At 54.5% G+C, this 17,739-nt stretch overlaps 1 protein-coding gene across 7 annotated transcripts; it reads right to left on the bottom strand.

The window, feature by feature from the left end:
- Window positions 1-3,622: 3,622 nt before the first annotated feature.
- Window positions 3,623-16,847, bottom strand: DUSP13 (dual specificity phosphatase 13). 7 transcript variants are annotated; one of them, XM_045842457.1, is made up of 7 exons: window positions 16,656-16,847; window positions 13,774-13,981; window positions 11,404-11,508; window positions 10,207-10,301; window positions 6,392-6,565; window positions 4,757-4,977; window positions 3,623-4,076 (listed from the first exon to the last, which is right to left on the bottom strand). In XM_045842457.1, exons 1-7 carry the CDS (start codon window positions 16,805-16,807, stop codon window positions 3,874-3,876), a joined length of 1,158 nt encoding a protein of 385 aa, XP_045698413.1. In that variant the 5' UTR covers window positions 16,808-16,847; the 3' UTR covers window positions 3,623-3,873. The 7 variants fall into 7 exon arrangements, 5 of the variants coding, with proteins under 5 accessions (XP_045698413.1, XP_045698414.1, XP_045698415.1 ...); XM_045842458.1 differs by lacking the exon at window positions 16,656-16,847 and adding an exon at window positions 15,629-15,766; XM_045842459.1 differs by lacking the exons at window positions 10,207-10,301; window positions 16,656-16,847 and having other exon boundaries at window positions 13,774-13,791.
- Window positions 16,848-17,739: the final 892 nt, after the last annotated feature.

The following is a 17,739-nucleotide window of genomic DNA, read 5'->3' as shown; positions in this document are numbered from 1 at the left end:
TCGGATGCCCACTGCTCACGGGACCACAGCGCGTGCGCCAGAGGGCGAGCCCTGCTGCCACGCTGTTCCCTGAACTGCAGACTCACTTCAGGTTGCATCGGTCTCTCTGCTTATGTCCTTTTTCTGCTCTGGAATCCCGTCCGGGATACCATGCTGCATTTAGGTCAGCTGGTTTTTAATTTTTCATTTATTCAGCACACTGAGAGTGCTACCAACTTTTAGTCCGAAAGCTGGGTTAGTCCAAGAGTACAAGTCCGAGGCTCTGAGTAGCAGGCGATGCCAGGATGCCCGATACTGTGTACTGACGATCGCCACAGATCTCACTTCTGAAAGCTTGCCACGTGTTGTACAAAGAACCTTCTATCTTCTGCCATGTAACCTTTACAACAACTCTATACGACAGCTACTGTTACTCCCATGATGCAGTTGGGGAAATGGAGGTGTGGAGAGACTGAGGACAGAGGGAGGGTTTGAATCTAGGTAATCTGGCTCCAAAGTCATGCTCCTAACAATACCCCACTCACGAGGCTGCTCCAGAAAAGAGGGCAAGTAGACACATCATCACAGGCTTCCTGGGGCAAGTGTATCAGGCAGGAAACCTTCCTGGTAGACATACCCATCTGGAGTTCAATCTCTGTTTTGTGGGGTATTCTCAAAAATGTCTGACTTTCCCCCACCTGCTTTCTCAGGGACTTCCCTGTCTCGCTCCCCTGCAGCCGTAGATTCTGAGCCTCACCCTCAGAGCCCCAGGGAAGTGGCCTGTTGAAACTCAAGTCCCAGGGTGTGGCTCAGCCTCTGGGTGCCTCACCCCAGCCGGCAGAGGCTGGTGGCCCACACTCACAGGCCCGGATGCTGATTTATAGGTTGGCTTCTGGAGCCACTATTCTGGGCCCTGCTGACAGTGCATGAGCAAGAAATAGCAACAAGGGCTGAGCTGTCAGGCAGAAGGGGGATCCAAGAGAATTGGGGGTGGGCAGATTGAGCTGCTCAGTGGGGACTAGCTTTGTCTGCTCCAGAGATTTACAGTTCTCAACAACCAGAGGACACACTGAAAATGGTTTTCAATTCCTGGATTGGAGAGGGAACCCACTCTGTTGGGCACAGCAGCCGCAGCCCTCCTGCCATTGTCCAGCTTTGGAAAAGGCTCAGAGAGCACCTGCGGCAGCCAACAGCCAGCCGGGATCAGGGCCAACCAAGTGCTGCAGGGAGGGGAGCACAGGAGCTGCCTGGGCAGCACCGGCCCTGTGAGCCAGAGCCCAGAGATCCCAAATCCAGGCCGCAGCATTCCAGCCCCATTTCATCTTGTCTGCATCTCAGTTTGTTCATCTGTAAAATGGGGATACTAATCCTTCCATCCCAAACCAGACGGCCTGTGTTTGTATAGCTTGTGGATTGCAGGAGGAGGGAATGGGGGCTAAACCACCTCATGCCCTCAGCTCCCTCTGTCCCTTGAGCGCCTGGACTTGGAGCTCTGTCTGCTTGGGAGGAAGAGGCACTTTTTTCCTGACCAAGCCCAGGAGGGCTTCTGCCAGAAAGGCTGCTTTACTCAGAGGGGGGCACCTTTTTAGTTTCAACAAAGGAAAAGCACTTTCTCTCTCAAAATAGACCAGGTGGCAAGGAAGGGCAAAATGTCCTCCAGCCCCCAAGAGAGGACAGAGCTGGCCCCAGAGAGCCTTGGTGAGGAGTCAGGGCAGGCGGGTGGGTGGAGTGGGTGGCTGTCAAAGGGACCCCAAGGGAACAAGATGAGCTGGGAAGAGAGTGTCAAGGTAACCAAATGATGAGATGCATGCAGAGGGAGCTGGAAGAGAACAGACACCCTCTGGAGGAAGGCCAGTCCTGGGCCAGCTGGGATCCACTCCCCTGGTGGCCTCTGTAGAGAGGACCAAGTGGCAGTGGCGCCATCCTGTGGCTGCTGTCCTCAGAAACACAGGGCTGTGCCTGATGCAATGTCATAACCAGGGAGTGTGGGAGCCATGGGGAAGGGATGCCGAGCCCAGGAAAAGCCTGGTCAGAGACAGTAGTTGGAAGATAACCACAAGGCACCAGGCAATTTTAATTCAGAGTGAATATCCTAAGAGGTGGATGGACATTTTGGTAGCCCGGGGAGGAGCACTTCTCTCAGACTCGGGGTGTCTAGGAGAGCTTTCCAGGAGAGAGAGCTAAACTGAAACTTCAAGGAGACCGCAGTGAAGGGCGGTGAGAGTGGTGCACTCAGGGGGTGCAAGCCGGAGCATATGCAAATCATCAGAGGTCGGAAAGTGTGGTGCACGTGGACCTACTGTCTCTTGATTACGTGGTGTGCGTGAGAGCAGGACTGCAAGAAATACAACGAGAGATACAAGGAGTTCTCAGATAATGAAGCATCGTTATACTTTGTGAAGATGTTTGTACTTCAGGGGCTGCAAGGAGAGGAGGGACGTGATCAGATTTTCACTTTAGAATGCTCAGTAGAGATGGGAGGGGCCAGGCAGGAGAGAGAGATAGTTGTAGGAGTCCAGGTGAGAGGTGAGCTTGGCTTGAACTTGAGTAGTCAACAAACATGAAGTTAAGTGAGGAGATCCAAGCTGTATTTAGAAAGAGGAATCAAAGGCTAATTGGATGAGAGGCAGGAGTCCAGGGAGATACCCATCGCTGATGTGGGCAACAGTGGCTGTCACACTAGGAAGAGAAGTGGATCTGGGTGGGGAAGGGTGATGAAAAGCTCAGTGGAATTTGAAGTTCAAGGGCAGTATTCAAATGGAGGTGGCTGGTGGGGTACAGAAGCTTTGAGCTCAGAAGAGAGAACTGGGCCAGCTTTAGGGGCCAGGGAGTCACCAGACTCGAGGTGTGAACTGAGGCTGTGGGAGCAAGAGAGTCCCCCAGGAGGGCAGGGGCCCTAAGGGAGAGAAAAGGCAGAGGACAGAACCTGACAAACCTTGACCTTTATGGGTCAGCTGGAGGAGGCAAGGGCTGAAAAGGGGCAACCAGAGAAGAAGAAAAGGCACCCCATTCAATCCTTGTAATACCTTGTACTACGTGCAGGCGAGGAACCTGCAGGCTTTTATATAGTTTTATTAGGGCACAAGTACAAAGAAACTCAGAACTAAATATTTCACTCCATCATATAACCTTCACCTGGGATTTCCTATCCCCTTGTTTAATGCCTCTGTGTTCTAGGTGTCTGTAGTTTCAGGCAGGCCTTCTGAAAGGAGAGCGTAAACAAAAAGGTTGACTGGATTCAAGAGGCACTATATCTGTGCACTATAAGAGGCACTATATCTGTTTTCATTGTCCTTTTTTGATAGGGTGGCCTGGAGAGGACAGTGATGCACCAAACTCTGGTCATCGTCCAGGCATCGCCCAGGCATCGCCCGAGGGTGGTGGTATGAGGACAACAAGATGAAGAAAGGCCAGCTAATTCTGAGCGCTTGTACCCCCCACCCCTTCCTCTTGCACCAGGGGCGGGGTCACTGACTGGCTCTCACGTGCCCTCCCCCCTCACGCAGCCTTGACAGGGACTCGGGCCCCTTCTCCAGGCACCGCCACACTGAGGCAGAGCTGGGCAGAGCTGGCCAGCTTTCTGGAATATCATGGCCTCCCCTGGAGTGAGCCACCACCCCACAAACCACCAGAAGGTCTCATGTTTTTATGATGATGAACCTTTTATTATAGAGACAGACTGAACTCTTTTGCATAAAGAATCTCTGGATTGGATCAGGGAAATCCACCCGCTAAAGGTTGCCCCCAGCTCTCCCTGCCTCTGCCTCAGCTAAGCCCACTTGCTATGTACATCTCAGGGTGACTGGAAACGGCAGAGGCTGCCATCCCCAGGGCCAGGCTGGTTGGGTTGGGCCATGCTGGCCAGAGGGTCAGGGCTCCCGGCTGTCCACCAGGTCAGCGTCGCTCCGTCTCCCGCCTGAGGCGGTTGTCCAGAACTTGGAGCTGCCGGAGGAAGCCCGAGTTGGGGCAGATGTCACGGTGGGCCTGCACCGTCTGGATGGCCTCCACCAGCGTCAGGTTCTCGTAGATCATGAGGAAGGCCAGGACGACCGTGGCCGAGCGGCTCACCCCCATGGCGCAGTGTACCAGCACGCGGCCTGCAGAGAGACAGACCCAGCCTGGCATCAACTAGCTGCCCTCCTGCCACCCACCCATCTGGGCAGCAGAGACACTTCTGGATTTCCTTCAGCACCCCCATCACGGTCCTGGAACACAGACACGGTGTTCACTGCCGGCTGGGGCCAAGGAGGCCCAGAGAGGACCTGGCTCAAGGTCACACAGCAAGTGAGCAGCTAAGTCAAGGTGCTTCCTCCGGCATCCCCTGCAACTCTGGTGAGTCGGTGGGACAGAGGCGAGCACAGTACTACTGGAATCCCCTGGTCTGTGGCAGATTCCAGGGGCTATGTCACTTCCCCCGGGTTCTGCCCTCTCCCGGTCCCTGCAGGCCTATGCCAAAGCTTCATTTTAGAGGAGCCAGCTCAAGAGGCTTTCCTAGGTCCTGTAACCTCTGTCCAACCCCAGGTCTCTCACTGAGGGATGTGGTTACACCAATGACCACTCTGGACCTTGCTTATGTCTGTGGTTGTTGGTTTCCAGTGTCTCTGAAGGAGATGCTCACTAAGTGGCAGTGGCTATTTGCCCCATGGGGAGGGAGGGTTGTTGGAGAGGCTTGTGGCTCAGGACACTCCACCTATCAGTGCTACTGGAAAGATGGAGAGCCCGAGACCCCACCCCCAACCCTCGCACCTCCACCCTGGTCCCTTCCCCAGCAGCTCACCTTGGGGAACGCTGAGGGCAGTTCGGATATATCGAGCAACAGGCAGAAAGTAGACACTGAGGTCAAAGAAGGGGTTGTCTTCTGCCTCAATGCCGTAGTACTCCAGGGGCATCCCGTGGTAGAACTTGGCGCCTGTGTCCACCTGAAACTTGCCCGCAGCAACATTCACAACGTGGGTGATGCCCAGCTGGGTCAGCTTGCTCCTGTCCCGGGCTGCGTGCCTGGGGAGTGGGCACCGGGTGGTGGGAATTGGGAGGTGGGGACAGAGCTCCATGTCTCAGTTCTGGCTGGGCCGGAACTTGTCCCCTCCCCTCCTCTGCCGCCTCTCCCAAGGGCAGAGACTGGAACCAGGGAGCCGGCCTGGGGGGAAGGGACTCCTCTAGTCAGAGGTCAAGAGTCCCTTCCACTGAGGCCGACTTTTCTGGAGAGCGATGCGCCTGCAGGCATCAAAAGCCTTAAAAATGTAGATAGACTTTGTCCAGCAAATCTCCTTCTAGCCACTTAAAGAATCCGAACTGTGCCCACAGATACCTGTAAATTGGATCTAATGATATTTAAGATGGTGAAAACTTGGGGGAAAATTACTACATGTCCTCCAGTAGAAGACTATGTGCAGGTAAACGAAATGCTATGCAAGCGCTGAAACGTGGTATTGGATAGAGGTGAACAAGGAGGGCCATTTGTGCTCTGTTAAGAACCTGTGAAAAATGCAGAATGCAAAACAGAATGGTGTTCAAGGAGGTTTGAAAAACATGCGGTTTGATTCCACTTAAAAAGCTTTTTATATAAAGCAGATTACAAAATAGGATTATAAAGTGATACCGTTTTTGTGAAACAATGTGAAAAGCAGTTACATATGTGTGCGCATGCATTTTTTAAAAGTCAACGAGGATTTTGTTACTGGTTACCTGAGGGGGGACAGCCTGTCTGCCGTGTTGTTATCACGATACTGATCCCTAGTCTCTAAATATTAAGGAAAATTTCTAAAATCCACATATATTGGTCCATATGTTCTAAATTTTAAGAAAAATTTTAAGAAAAAATGCCTCCGTCTTGCTGTCTGTATACACCCTAGAGAAACTCGCGTGCGTATGCCCAGGACACACATACTGGAATGTCTCTGGCATCACGGTTCCCGAAAGTGGGACACCTCGCGTGTTTGTGTGCGATCAGATGGACAGACTGTGGGGTGTCTGCGCAGTCGAATAGTTACAGCAATAAAGAAAGGAATGACCTTTCACTACATATAGTAACATGGGTGAATCTCATAATTCTTAGTGAATTATGCCAGGCACAAAGCACATACAACATGGTTCCATTCACCTGACTTTGACAGACAGACAAAACTAACTACGTTGTCAGGTGTATGGCGAGAGTTCGGAAGGGAGAAGGGGCATTGCAGGCACAAGAAGTGCCCTGTGTCTTGACCTGGGTGGTGAAACTTTTCGTATAAGCTCTATGTGCTTTTTTCACGAGGGTTCTACTTCCACAGTTAAAAGAATAATTTCTGTAGAAGGGAAGAAACACATGGAAAGAGATCATGGGAGGCAAAGAGGGTGTCACCTGTGCCCACAGAGAGCTCTGGGAGAGAGGCTCCCCTCCCGCTCCCCACCCTCCCACAAGGGTCGCACTCACGCATCTCCCAGGAAGAGGTTGGGCCAGACCTCGTTGACGTGGCTCAGTGTGGCGGCCCGACGGGCCCACAGCAAGCGCTGCAGCGAGGACAGCGTCGGCGGCTGGTAGGGGGACACTGGGCCTGTTCTGTGGATCTTGGGCCTTCGGAGGTCCCGCTTTTGCAGGGAGTCCATCCTAGAACAGGGTGGACACTGCTGTGGCTGCAGGCATGCTCCCGGAAGGTGGGTCCACCTGACCCAAAGGCCCAGGAGTGGTGCAGAACCCAGGTGGCAGTGGGATGAGGCGGGAAGGGCCTCAGCTAGTTTGTATGAGGTTATTAACCAGCTCAGCTGCGGCTGAGGCCTTGACCCTTTCCCAAGGAACAATCAACCCCTTGTTACTCTCTCTCCTGCCTTCTCCAGAGGCTCCTGAAGTCAGAAACTGGCCAAGGGGTCCTTGGAATTCCTCGTCTGTGGCAATGAGTCAGTGCAGACCCAACCCCTTAAGTTGCAGGTCACTTAAGACTTTGTAGCACGGAGACCTCAGATGGCTGTGGCTCCTCACAATGGGGGAGGCTCATCTCAAGCCCCCTCCTCTGCTCCTTCCAGGGCTGGCCCTCAGGTCCCCACACCCTCTCATTTTCAGGTGCTTGGAGAGCAGAGCCCCACCCTGGAGTGAGGAGCCTGGGCTATGAATGACATTTGTTAGCATTCCCATCCTGGGTGAGCTAATGCCTTTTAGGGGCCTAGTGCCTCACTTGTGGCACTAGGAGGAGCTGAATGAAGCTCAGGGGGAAATTTTTTAAGTGATACCCCAAACCGTATGGCTGATATGTAGCAAACCTGTGGTTTTAATCCAGTTCTGTGGTCCTGCAGTTCAGTCCCCAAGCCTCCCAGTTTCCATCCTTGGGGACTCCAGAGAGCGGCCACTAACCCACCACCCAGCTCCTCAGGCTCCTCAGGGGAGCCTGGTGTTGCTGTTACATGTGTGCCTGAAAGTCCTGGGCCTTCCCTCCTTACCCCCTCGACTCAGGCCAGCGCTGCAGGTCAGGTCTCACTGAGGTGGGGTGGGCGGTCTCAGGAGTCTGCTGGGTGAGGGAGTCCGGGACCCTGCCAAGCTGGGATCTCAGGGGCACCAGAACTTGGGTCTGGTGCCGTGCTGGGAAGGAGTGCCTATCTTGGCTAACAGTCCTTGGCCCCCTCAACCAGTATCTAGGGAGGGCACAAACTGGAAAAAACATCTTTTCTCTTTGGTAGGCGGTGCCAGGACCGGAAAGAGAAACAGGCACCCAGGAGGCCACTGGCTTGGCCAAGCTCACACAGCGGGCAGCCGGCGGGCAGGGCGGAAGTGAAGAGCCAGCGTTCCCCCTCATCCCACACTGTGATCTCTCAGGGCAGGCTGAGTGGCCTGCCGCCTACCTAGGGCATGGTCTAGGGCCAGGAGTAGGGGAGTAGGGACAGGGACAGGACTAGCACTGGAGCGGAATGGGGCTGGGGTGGTTCCGCCCAGAACACAAATGCTGTGAAGCGGCTAGAATTCCAGGTTCTCCTCTTGGATCCCATGGGGGTGGGGCCTGAGAGCAGACCTAGGCCTCTATGGAGGGAAGCACAGCCCTGCCAAACCACAGGCTTTCTCTCTGCGGGACAGCTCTTTGGGGTTAAAGGCTCTTGGGCCTAGAACTCCCCATGGAGTTGGGAGGCTGCCACCTGAATTGGTGGGAAGAGACCTTTGGAGAGAAGGAGGAGAGTCCGGCCACCACCTATTCTGTGGCCTCGAGCAAGGCTTTGCTCCTGTCTTGGCCACATTTCTCTTCTCGTGTTAAAATACCCTGGTCTCGCTTGACTTGAGGAGTCTCTGTCTGTCTGACCTGAGAATAAGAGAGGAGTGGCTGGGTATGCAGCAACTACAGGGTAGACAGCCCTGTAGTGTGTTAGGGTGGGGTAAGCCCCAGGCCCCAGGGTCATCCAAAAGCCACACTGGTCTTGAGCCACCAGCTGGTGCTCAAGCCTCAAGCAGAGCAGATGGGACTTTGGGAAGCCTAGCAAGCGTGGGCTCAGTCTTCTGTGCTTGGCATGGGGTAAGGCTGCCCTCCAGTGGTCAATAGGTGCCTTGCAGGCTTCAGTTGAGAGCTGGACCTGTCTCCTCCCCGGAGGCTCCTGGGCACAAGAGGAGATAGCAGAGGGATCAAGGATTGAGGGCTCCTAAACCGGGGGCTCCTAAACCACGGGCTCCTAGAGGACCTATGCCCAGGTCTGAAAGATGGCGCTTTTCCATTGGATTAAGGGGTACTCCTTGTCAGGTCCCATCTGAGCCTCCTTCCTGATGCTCATGGATGCATCCCCCACCTGCTGCTCCATCCCACTTTTGCCAACTGAGTCAGGCCCTTGCCCTCTGACTCATCCTTCAATCTCCATGCACACCCAAGGAAGGAGAGTTGGTGGCTGCTGCAGCTCCCCTGGTTTCAGCCACCCCACACACCTGGACTGTCAGGGACCCTGACCAACACTTTCTCCCACACCTCCTCGGCCACCTGAGGGTGAAGCAGGGCCCAACCTTTAGCCCGGACAGGGCTGGCTTGGCTTTTCTCCCCATTCACTCTAGCCCTCATTTGGCCTCCTTCCTGCATCTCCCTCTAAGCTGAATAGCTGCCTCCGTAGGCAGCAGCTTGCCTGCTGTTGTGCTGCTGCGTTGCTGCTGTGGACAAGTTCAGACACTTGTTTTCTGTCTCTGTATCTCTCCTCCTCTCTGTGTCGCTCTCCTGGCTGCCTCTGCCTGCAACCCTCTCACGGGAGGTCCTGCTGCTCCAAGCCTCCCAGCACATCCTGCATGCCGGTGGGCTCAGGCCAAGGCAGAGGCCTTCTTGGAGGGGCCAGCTGTTTGCCACCCACCTCCTCAGCCCCAGAAGATACTCCCCCGGCCTCTTCCCTGCTGCTCAATCCCTCTGCCTCCTCCTCCCCAGGCAGATCAGATGGGACTGTCAGCACAGGACGGAGATCTTTGGTCCAGAGATCTCTTGGCTCCAGATGGGGCCAGAGATCTCTGAGGAGTCTGGCGAAGGAAGCCTTGGGGAGGGAGGCAGGCAGGCCCACTGCCCATGATGACCTGCCAGTGGGTGTGTGCACTCGGCATGTGGACCTTGGAGGAGGGCAGACCTGGGCAGAGTTCTTAGGTCTGGTGTTTGTAGTTTGTACCTGTGTGATTCTCTTGAGCCAGTGTCCTCGGTGGGGCCATGGTGAGAATACCATGAGGTCATTAGTGTAAGGCACTTCCCACAAGGTCTGCCTCATGGCAGATGCCCAATAAACACGCATCTTACAATACTGTTATTATTGCTACTGTTATTATCATTACCTATTCAAGCCTCAGCCATATTCTGTGTAGAGGGTAACTTTCCCAAGGGACAGTGAAGTTTGGTCTTTATGTCTGTGTTTCCTGATGTTCCTTTCGCTGCCTGGTGATGATGATTATTATACTCACAACTCACTAAAGATGTACTATGTACCAGACAGAGCTAAGTGCTTCCATTTTCTCATTGAATTCTTATAGTACCTTTATGAGGCAGGTAATATTATCCTCATTTTACAGATAAGGAAACTGGTACTCAGAGAGATTAAGCAACATACCCAAGGTCACACAGCCAGTAAGTGTGGGAGCCAAGATTGAAGCTCAGGTCTTTCTGACTCTACTATACTTTGTGCTCTTGTCTCTGATCTAGTCCATCCCCCAGTCCAGTCCCATGCCCTCCCTGCCCCAACACAATACACACAGGCACAGGTGCCCTGGCCCTCACTGCCCAGCAAGCTCTGCGTCCCCCTGAAATAGGGGCACTCACCCACCTGTGGGGGTATCTGGCCCAGGCTGCGGTCTTCTCTGACAGGCACTTTGCACTGCCGACTTCCAGCCGCTTGTCTCTGCACACTTGATGCTGTTTCTATTTTTTGATTTGAGTTTAATTATAAAGCATGATGTGCTGCTCCCCTCTTCTGGCCTCCACCTGCTACTCCCCACTCACACACTGGTCCCATGGCATGGTCAGGGCCCCACTCAGCCGGGCACCTGGCCCTGCTCCGGCCAAGGCGGCCCAGAGGGGGGAGGCCTGCGGTGTGCACGGATGTGCATGTTGATCGCAGGGCCATCTTAAAAGCTCCCTTGGCCTTCGAGGGTGGCAAGGAGCAAGGGCAGAAAGTTAAAGCTGGAAGGAACTTCCATGGAGGAGGACAGGGAGGAGACCAGCCAAAATCACACACGAACTGGCAGCACTGCCGACATCAGAAGCCAGGTCCGAGGGCTTTAGCTCGGGACTCAGGATTCTAGGACTGGCCCAGGATTCAGATCTAGAAGACCCAGGCTGAGGGAAGTGTGGGAAGACAGACAAAGGTGTAAGTGGGGTTCAGAGCAGGTCTTCAGGCCAGCCCTGGCCGGCAGTCAGGAGCTGTGTGTCCAGAAGCCACTCTGCCCTCTGTCAAGGTCCTCCTTTCCCCAGGAGGCTTTCCTGGCCCGGGTCCCACTCTCCCTTGAGGCCAGTGAGATGGTTTTTAAGGTTTCTAAGGTTAATTGTTATCATTTTGAGACCTTGGATTTGGGCCTACTAAGAACCTTCCCTGCTCTGCAGAGCCCCTCCCCATGTACCCAAGCTTCAGTACTCTTTCCCACTCCCACTCCCACTCCCAGATGACATGCGCACAGAGACATGCATCCCCGAAGCCATCCCTATGAGGGTCTTGGAAGTCCGAGCTCCAGGCAGTAAGGCTCAGCCCCTGCTGGGGCTCCCTGAGCCTCGTGGAGAACAGGTGGAAGGGGCTATGGCCAAGGGCTATCATGCACAATCACAATCCCCCCTCTCCGCCTATGTTCTCCCCACCCCCATCCAAGGGACCTTGGGGTCCCTGGCCAAGAAGCCTCAGGGCTTGGCTGAGAGGGCAGCCCATTCCCACCTATGGGGACTGAAGACAGTGGCTGGGAGGAAGTGCAGGCAGCTGGAGGAAGTGGATGGAGTAGCAGGCTGTATGGTGGACCCCACACTGGGCTCTTACCAACTTCTGGGTATCCATGTGGGCCAGAGCCTCCAGCAGCACCAGCAGGGCCAGTGCCAGGGTGGCAAAGCAGTAGACCCCTGTGGCGGGAAGTGAGGACCAGGTCTGGGGGAGAGATGAGCTCCATGTCACAGGCAGGTAAACCAAGGCCCAGACTGACTGGGGCCATATCACTGTGACAGGGCAGGAGCTGTCATCTAAACCTGCTTCTGCTTTGAGTCCTCTGTGTAAGGCCAAGAGGTGCTGGGAGAGATGAGGAGGCAGGCTGGGGGCCCGGGGCTCACAGAGAGAGATGACCTCCCCCCACAGCCCCTCACCGTTCTGAGTGCCAGCCCCCGCCTGCTGTGTGTGGCTGCACGGGCTGTGCACTGCACACTCCTAGGGGCCCAGTTGCACAGATGGTTTGGGGGATGACACCCTCAGGAATGTGCAGTGCTGTAGCCAAAATGACTCCCTCCAAGCCAGCTGCCTGACAGGAAAGAAGCTGAGGTTCAAGGTCAGGATTTTTAAGAGCCTCAGGCTGAGGAAGTGGGGTGACTGGGCATGATCAGAGATCTGCTGGTCTGCCAGGTTCCTGAAACCTGTTGAGAGGAAAAAGAGCAGGGCAGGAACATGCCTTCCTGCCCTCCTCTTGGTTCCCCATACCAGCAGGGGAACCAGTTGAGCCCCAGTTTCCCACCAGCTGAGCCCCAAACTTAGTCCCAACTCCAGCCATAACCCTAATTTTCTTCCATTGCACTCACCCCCAAATTCTAAACCCAGCCCTTCATCCTGCCCCAATCACCATCCCCAAGGTGCTCCTCCTCCTCATGAGGGTAGGGGGTGTGGGGGTGGAATTGCTACTGTGCTCCTCCTTGGTTGGGCTGGCTAGGCAGTCCGAGACCAAAGCAGCTTCTTTGGGTTGGTGGGTGAGGGAGGATTCAGGCCACGCCCTGGGAAGCTGTTGGCAGGAGAAATCTGTCACTCTCCCAGCTGCTAGGAGAGCCTAGGCCAGTCACCCACTCACCTCTGACAGCCCCTCTGAGCTAGTGGGTGGTGTGTGGCACAGCAAAGTTGAGGGAGGGAGCAATGTGGGTAGCAGGAGTAGAGACATAGACAGCAGCTCTGGAGGCCTAACCCTCCAGCTGACGGCCCTTGTCGGGGTGGATGTGAGTGTGAAGAAGGCAGGCTGTTGGGGCCAGCCGGGGACAAACCCTGCCAGGGTGTGGTGGGAGAAGGGCAGTAGGTACTCTGCAGCTCCCTCGCAATCCTGGTGCCATCCCAGCAAAAGACACCCTCGCCTCCTCCCAATGGAGCTGGAGGAAAACACAGGGCTGCTGCCAGAGAAATTAAAGCAGCACCTCAGCGAGCACTGGAGGGCCTGAGCAGCACTGCTGCTGCTGGGGGAGCCCAACTCCTTCCACTGGGCAGCTGGGGACCCTGTGGCCTCCCGCAGAAAGGAAGCAGCTTGGGAGAGGAGGTGTTAGGGATCTGTTCCCCTTGTGCCATCGCTCCAAAGGCACTGGACACAGAACAAGAAGGCAGGGTACACGGGAACAGGAAGGAGCCTGGAGAGGCTTCAGGAAGACTTTAGGTCATAAAGGGGTCCCCGGAACCGGAGGGCAAGGCAGGTTAGGGAGGGTCCTTCTGCTGATCTCTGAGATCAGATTGGGTGGGAGCAGGTAGGGAGCGGGGTGCTGCGTCTGAGGCAGAGAATGGATTGGTGTGACGACAGGGAACTTCACATCAGCAGGGCTGTGTGAGGCGGTCACGGCTGGTGGCAGGAACACCTGTCCTTCACCACGTGAGAATGGTGTGGCCAGGCTGACATAAGAATTGACTAAACTCAGAGCTGCACCCCACTTTTCCCTCAGGGCTGAAGGAAGGCGTGCAGAGGTGTGGGGAGATTCAGACCGTCACAGGCACCAGGACTGCCTGGGCCGCTGTGGTGGGGTCAGGTGAGCTGCCCCATAGGCTTTTGACCAAGGAGGCAGGGCAGGTCAGCCTCAGGGCCAGGTAGGAAGGTCTCTCTGCTTCCATTTTGTGTTCCTCTTTCCTAGTGTTTCCATCCTCTCTGGGGTCTGGAGAGTCTGGGTAGGCTGGGAGAGAGGCGGATCCAGAGACATCTTGGCTGGGCCCTGATAAGTCCCTGGGGTGGTGAAGGGAGCCCAGCAGTTTGGAGAGTGAGCCACATCCAGCCAGACACAGCCCTGGCAACTGACCTCTGAGCTGGTCCCACCCCACGTTCCCTACCAGCCCTCACCTGATCTTTCACTTCCAGCCCTCCCTGGCCCCCACTCCATGTTCCCTGCCCAGCTCTCACCTGACCTCTCACTTCTAACTGCACCCAGCCTTGCCCCTTTGTCCCCTCATACCCGACCCGGCCCTCACCTGGCCCCTCAGCTCCGGCCTGCACCCCGCAGCTTCTGGTCCAGTTGGCAGAGCTGGTGAAGGAAGCCTCGGTTGGGGAAGACCCATCGGTGCTGCCTCACGGTGACCACTGCCTGACGCAGGGACATCTGCTGGCGCAGCATGAGGTAGGCCAGGACCAGTGTGGCAGAGCGGCTCACACCTACCACGCAGTGCACCAGCACCTTGGCTGAAGAAGACATCCTGGTGAAAGACCCTTTCCCACCAGCAGGCCCACCCAGGTGCTGGGGTGGGGACCGAGTTCCTTTCCCTGCTCTGCCTTAGGTGTACTCCATGACAAAGCCCGGGCAAATCATTCAAGCTTCATATCAAAGCTTTATGTCTTGATCTGTCAAATGGGTAAACCAACACCTATTTTGCCTGCCCTTGGGATGGGGTCTAAAGTCCTTAGCATAGCTTTTGAGAGAGACCCTCCATGAACTGGCCCCTGCTGATCCTGCAGCTTCATCTCAGGCTGTCCTAAATCAGCCTTCAGCTCTGGGAACACAGGATAATCTTCAGTTTCTTGAAGCTGTCATGGTCTCTGACCTCTGGCCTAGCACATGCTTTTCCAACTCCTTGTAAACCTTTTTCCCTCCCCTTGGTCTGACTAACTTCGACTTCTCATCATCAGGTTTCAGCTGAGAGGTGGCTTCCTCACACAGGCTTTCCTGACCACTCATGGCATCACCTGAGTAACAGAGCAGCTCATCCTTTGCGCCCGCGGCCCAGTGACCACTGCCGTAGAGGGAAGTCGCCCTACTGCCTCGATCCTCTGAATGAAGCACCCCAGCCCCGCGCCCCCATAGCTCTTCACATCTGCCCACTTGGATGAGTGGCACTCATTCTTTACATTTTTGACTGCCTTTCCCCCCCGAACAAACAATAAGCTCCGCAAGGCCAGGCACCCTGCCTTATCTAAGTGTAAATCCCTAGCATCTAGCTCAGTGCCTGACACAGAGAAGATAAGAAATAGCTGGTGAGTGACTGGGTGAAGAGCAAATGAATGTCAAAGTGCTTTGGGTATGAAGAAGTGACGTGACCCATACATGGTCTTGTCTCTCCCATTGCACTGATGAGAAACTGGAGTCCAGAGAGGGAGGCTGGCTTGCCCAGGTTCAAGGACCAAGGGACACAGAACAAACACATAATAGGGGCTTAGCTTTCCCCAGGTCACTTGTTGTCCCCTGGGTATTAGTTTTGTTTTGTTTTGTTTTCCACTTAATAGTACTTTGGGGCAGAAACCAGACAACTAGCTACCAAATGGCAAATTCCCAAGGCCGAGTCATGCAGAGAAAAAACTGTTTTGCTGTTTGGGAGGCCTGGCTTTCAGCCCCAGGGCTGCTCCTAATTCATGGCCTGGTCTTGTATTCCGAGCCTCAGTTTCCCCATATGTGCAGCACTGTGGTTGGATAAATGACTGAAGCACTGAGCCGAGGGCTTTAAAAAACCTGATGGCTTTTTAAAAACTAGGGATGTTTGGGGTCCTCTCCTGAGGCCTTCGGGGGAGGCCCTCCAGACAGAGGACCCAGTGGGGCTCTCTCCGTGGAGCATACCACGCCCTTCCCAGCCCCTTTCCCCAGGCTGTTTCCCTTGCCTCTCTCCCGGGCTCCAGGGGGCCCTTCTTTTGCCTCAGCAGCTTGTTTCCTGAGCCTGTTTCTTCTACTGCTCACTACTTCCATCTCTGTGACTTTCTGGATGAACTTTCTCTTATAGTTTTAGAAAACAAGCAAGCAAACAAACAAACAAACAAACTAGGGATAGGAGGGCACTGATGTTTGAAGGGAAACTAGACATCCCCTGAGGATGGAATGTAAGATCAGACCCCAAGTCCTACCCCCGGGTGTGTTGAGTGCACGGTGAATGAAGTCGGCTGCAGAAGAGAAGTAGGCGCTGATGTCGAATTCGGGGAGGTCGTGGGCTGGCACTCCCAGATAGCTCACACTGCTGCCGTAGAAGTCAGGGCTGCCCTGACAGTAGAGGCCCCCATGGGCGGCGTTCAGCACATGGGTGATGCCCAGCTTCCATAGCTCAAAGCGGTTATTTGCTGTGGCCCTGGGGAACCGGGGAAAGGGGCCGGATGCTGGTTGAGCCTTGAGGTCCAGGAAGGGGGTTTTCCCAGGTTCCCTGGCTCCCTACTTCAGAAGGATGGAGCCACTATGGTCCAAAGGGAGCCGGAAGGAACCTAGCAAGTGTGAGCTGAGATCCACAGCTCCCAGTGCCACCCTCAGAGCTTTCTGGTGGGATAGTTGGTATTATGGGAAGTATCTTGAACCCCTCTTTGCTTCCTGAGGTCATTGCCCCTGCCTTGGCTAGAACAGGAAGGAGAGGATTGCCTCACCCCTGGGACCTGGCTGCCCCTCCTTTCCTTCCTGCCCCACGCCTTCCCACACATTTCCCACCTCTCCTGGCCACTACCTCATACCTACTTCTACTCTGAAACTGTTTAGAGGTGACATCTTTCCTGATTCACCTTTAGTCAGCCTTCCTCACCCATTCTGTGTCCAGAGGAGAGAGGCTGGGACCAGGAAGGGAAGTTCTCTGTCCAATACATTTCATACCCTTCATCACCATTCCTCAGGCGCCCGCCCACCAAACTCCTTAGTTGTCCTGATTTATTTGCCAGCAGACTTCTAGGAGGTCCCCTCTTTCTGGCTAGCAAAGTCTCTGCTCCCCCTGGTGGCCACATATGGTCACTACACTGTCCCCAGGATACAGGGGTCCTGGAGAAAGTCCCTGACCTAGGATGCTCATTGCATAACTATTTCTCTGTGTTCCCTTCCCACCTCTATCTCTGGTAAAGAGCCCAAGAACTGTTTCTTGTTCTTCCCACCCCCACATTCTTTGGGCCAGCTACCACTCACGCGTCTCCTATGTAAAGGTTGGGCCAAACTTCATCCACTCGGCTGCAAGAAGAAATTTTCCCTGCCCTCAGAAGTTCCTCCAGTTCCAGGACACTGGGACAAGGAGTGGCTTCAGTATGTCCCCTCAGGTCTGGGAGTGAGGCCTCAGCCATGGGCCAGCCCACCCACTCCTCTGTCTCTGCAGTCACTTGTCTCTGCCTCTCCAGTGTCATTTCTCCTTCCCAGAGATTGGCAGAGACAGGTGGAATAGAAGGAAGTGACTCAGCAAGTCACAGGGGCCTCCAGAGAGAACAGGACATTTGCCTCCCTCCAGGTCACCCTCCCAACCCCAGCCTCCGTGACCACATGGAATCAGACATACCTCTGCAAACCACTTTACCTCTTCACCTTTGTTTCTTCAGCCACAAATTAAGGATAATTATACCTGCCTCAAAGAATTGTGAGAATTAAATGAAACAAAGGATATTCTGTCTCTAACATATAGGATATGTTTAAGAAACATTTTTTAATAGGTTTAGAGGCCTGAATAGGCTATCTGATTCTTAGGACTGAGTTAAAGTAGAGATCCAGGGTAGAGAGGAGGCAGTTGACTCCAAGGATAAATGATAGAAAAAATTCAGCAGGTCTGGGTGGGAACCTTTGGCTGTTGGATGAGTCTCTAGATTTTAGGGCTCAGAGGAAGTTTCCTGAGTTGTAGAGTCAGAGAACTATGGAGGACCTCATCTAAAGGGTGCTCACAGGGCTAATGGGTGAAGGTTTGAACAATGATTCTGTAATGAAGATCACTGATTTCTCGAAAGAGAAGGCTGAAATGGGCCATGTATGTCAACAGGGAAGAGGGGAGGTGAATGTCGCCCCAGACTTTCTCAAGATCCTAACAGCCTGTTACCAGTAACATTTTGGGGTTGGGAGGGAGATTTCCCTAATTATAAGGACTTTTGTCTCCACAATAGAAACTGGGAAAGGACTATATCTGCCCTTCTGCCAGAGTTAGTTATTGGCAGAACAGGTGAGATGTCTTGCCACTCTCAGATGACTTTGTAAAGGCCCTGGTGGGGCTGGGAGAAGTACCAGCTGCAGTGGG

This window comes from Phyllostomus hastatus, unplaced genomic scaffold (assembly GCF_019186645.2).
Source record: "Phyllostomus hastatus isolate PE091 unplaced genomic scaffold, TTU_PhHast_1.1 phas_contig_38, whole genome shotgun sequence".
Classification (NCBI taxonomy): domain Eukaryota; kingdom Metazoa; phylum Chordata; class Mammalia; order Chiroptera; family Phyllostomidae; genus Phyllostomus; species Phyllostomus hastatus.
Note: the sequence above shows the minus strand (reverse complement) of the source record. Positions and strands in the feature narration are given on the sequence as shown.

Excerpts from the sequence above, each read along its gene's own strand:
- DUSP13 (XM_045842457.1), bottom strand. The coding sequence starts at position 16,807 with ATGGCTGAGGCCTCACTCCCAGACCTGAGGGGACATACTGAAGCCACT. Across the intron at positions 13,982-16,655 it reads AACCTTTACATAGGAGACGC|CCAAGGTGCTGGTGCACTGC; the intron begins GTGAGTGGTAGC and ends TGTCTTCTTCAG. Across the intron at positions 11,509-13,773 it reads GGCCGGAGCTGAGGGGCCAG|ACCTGGTCCTCACTTCCCGC; the intron begins GTGAGGGCCGGG and ends TCTCTCCCCCAG.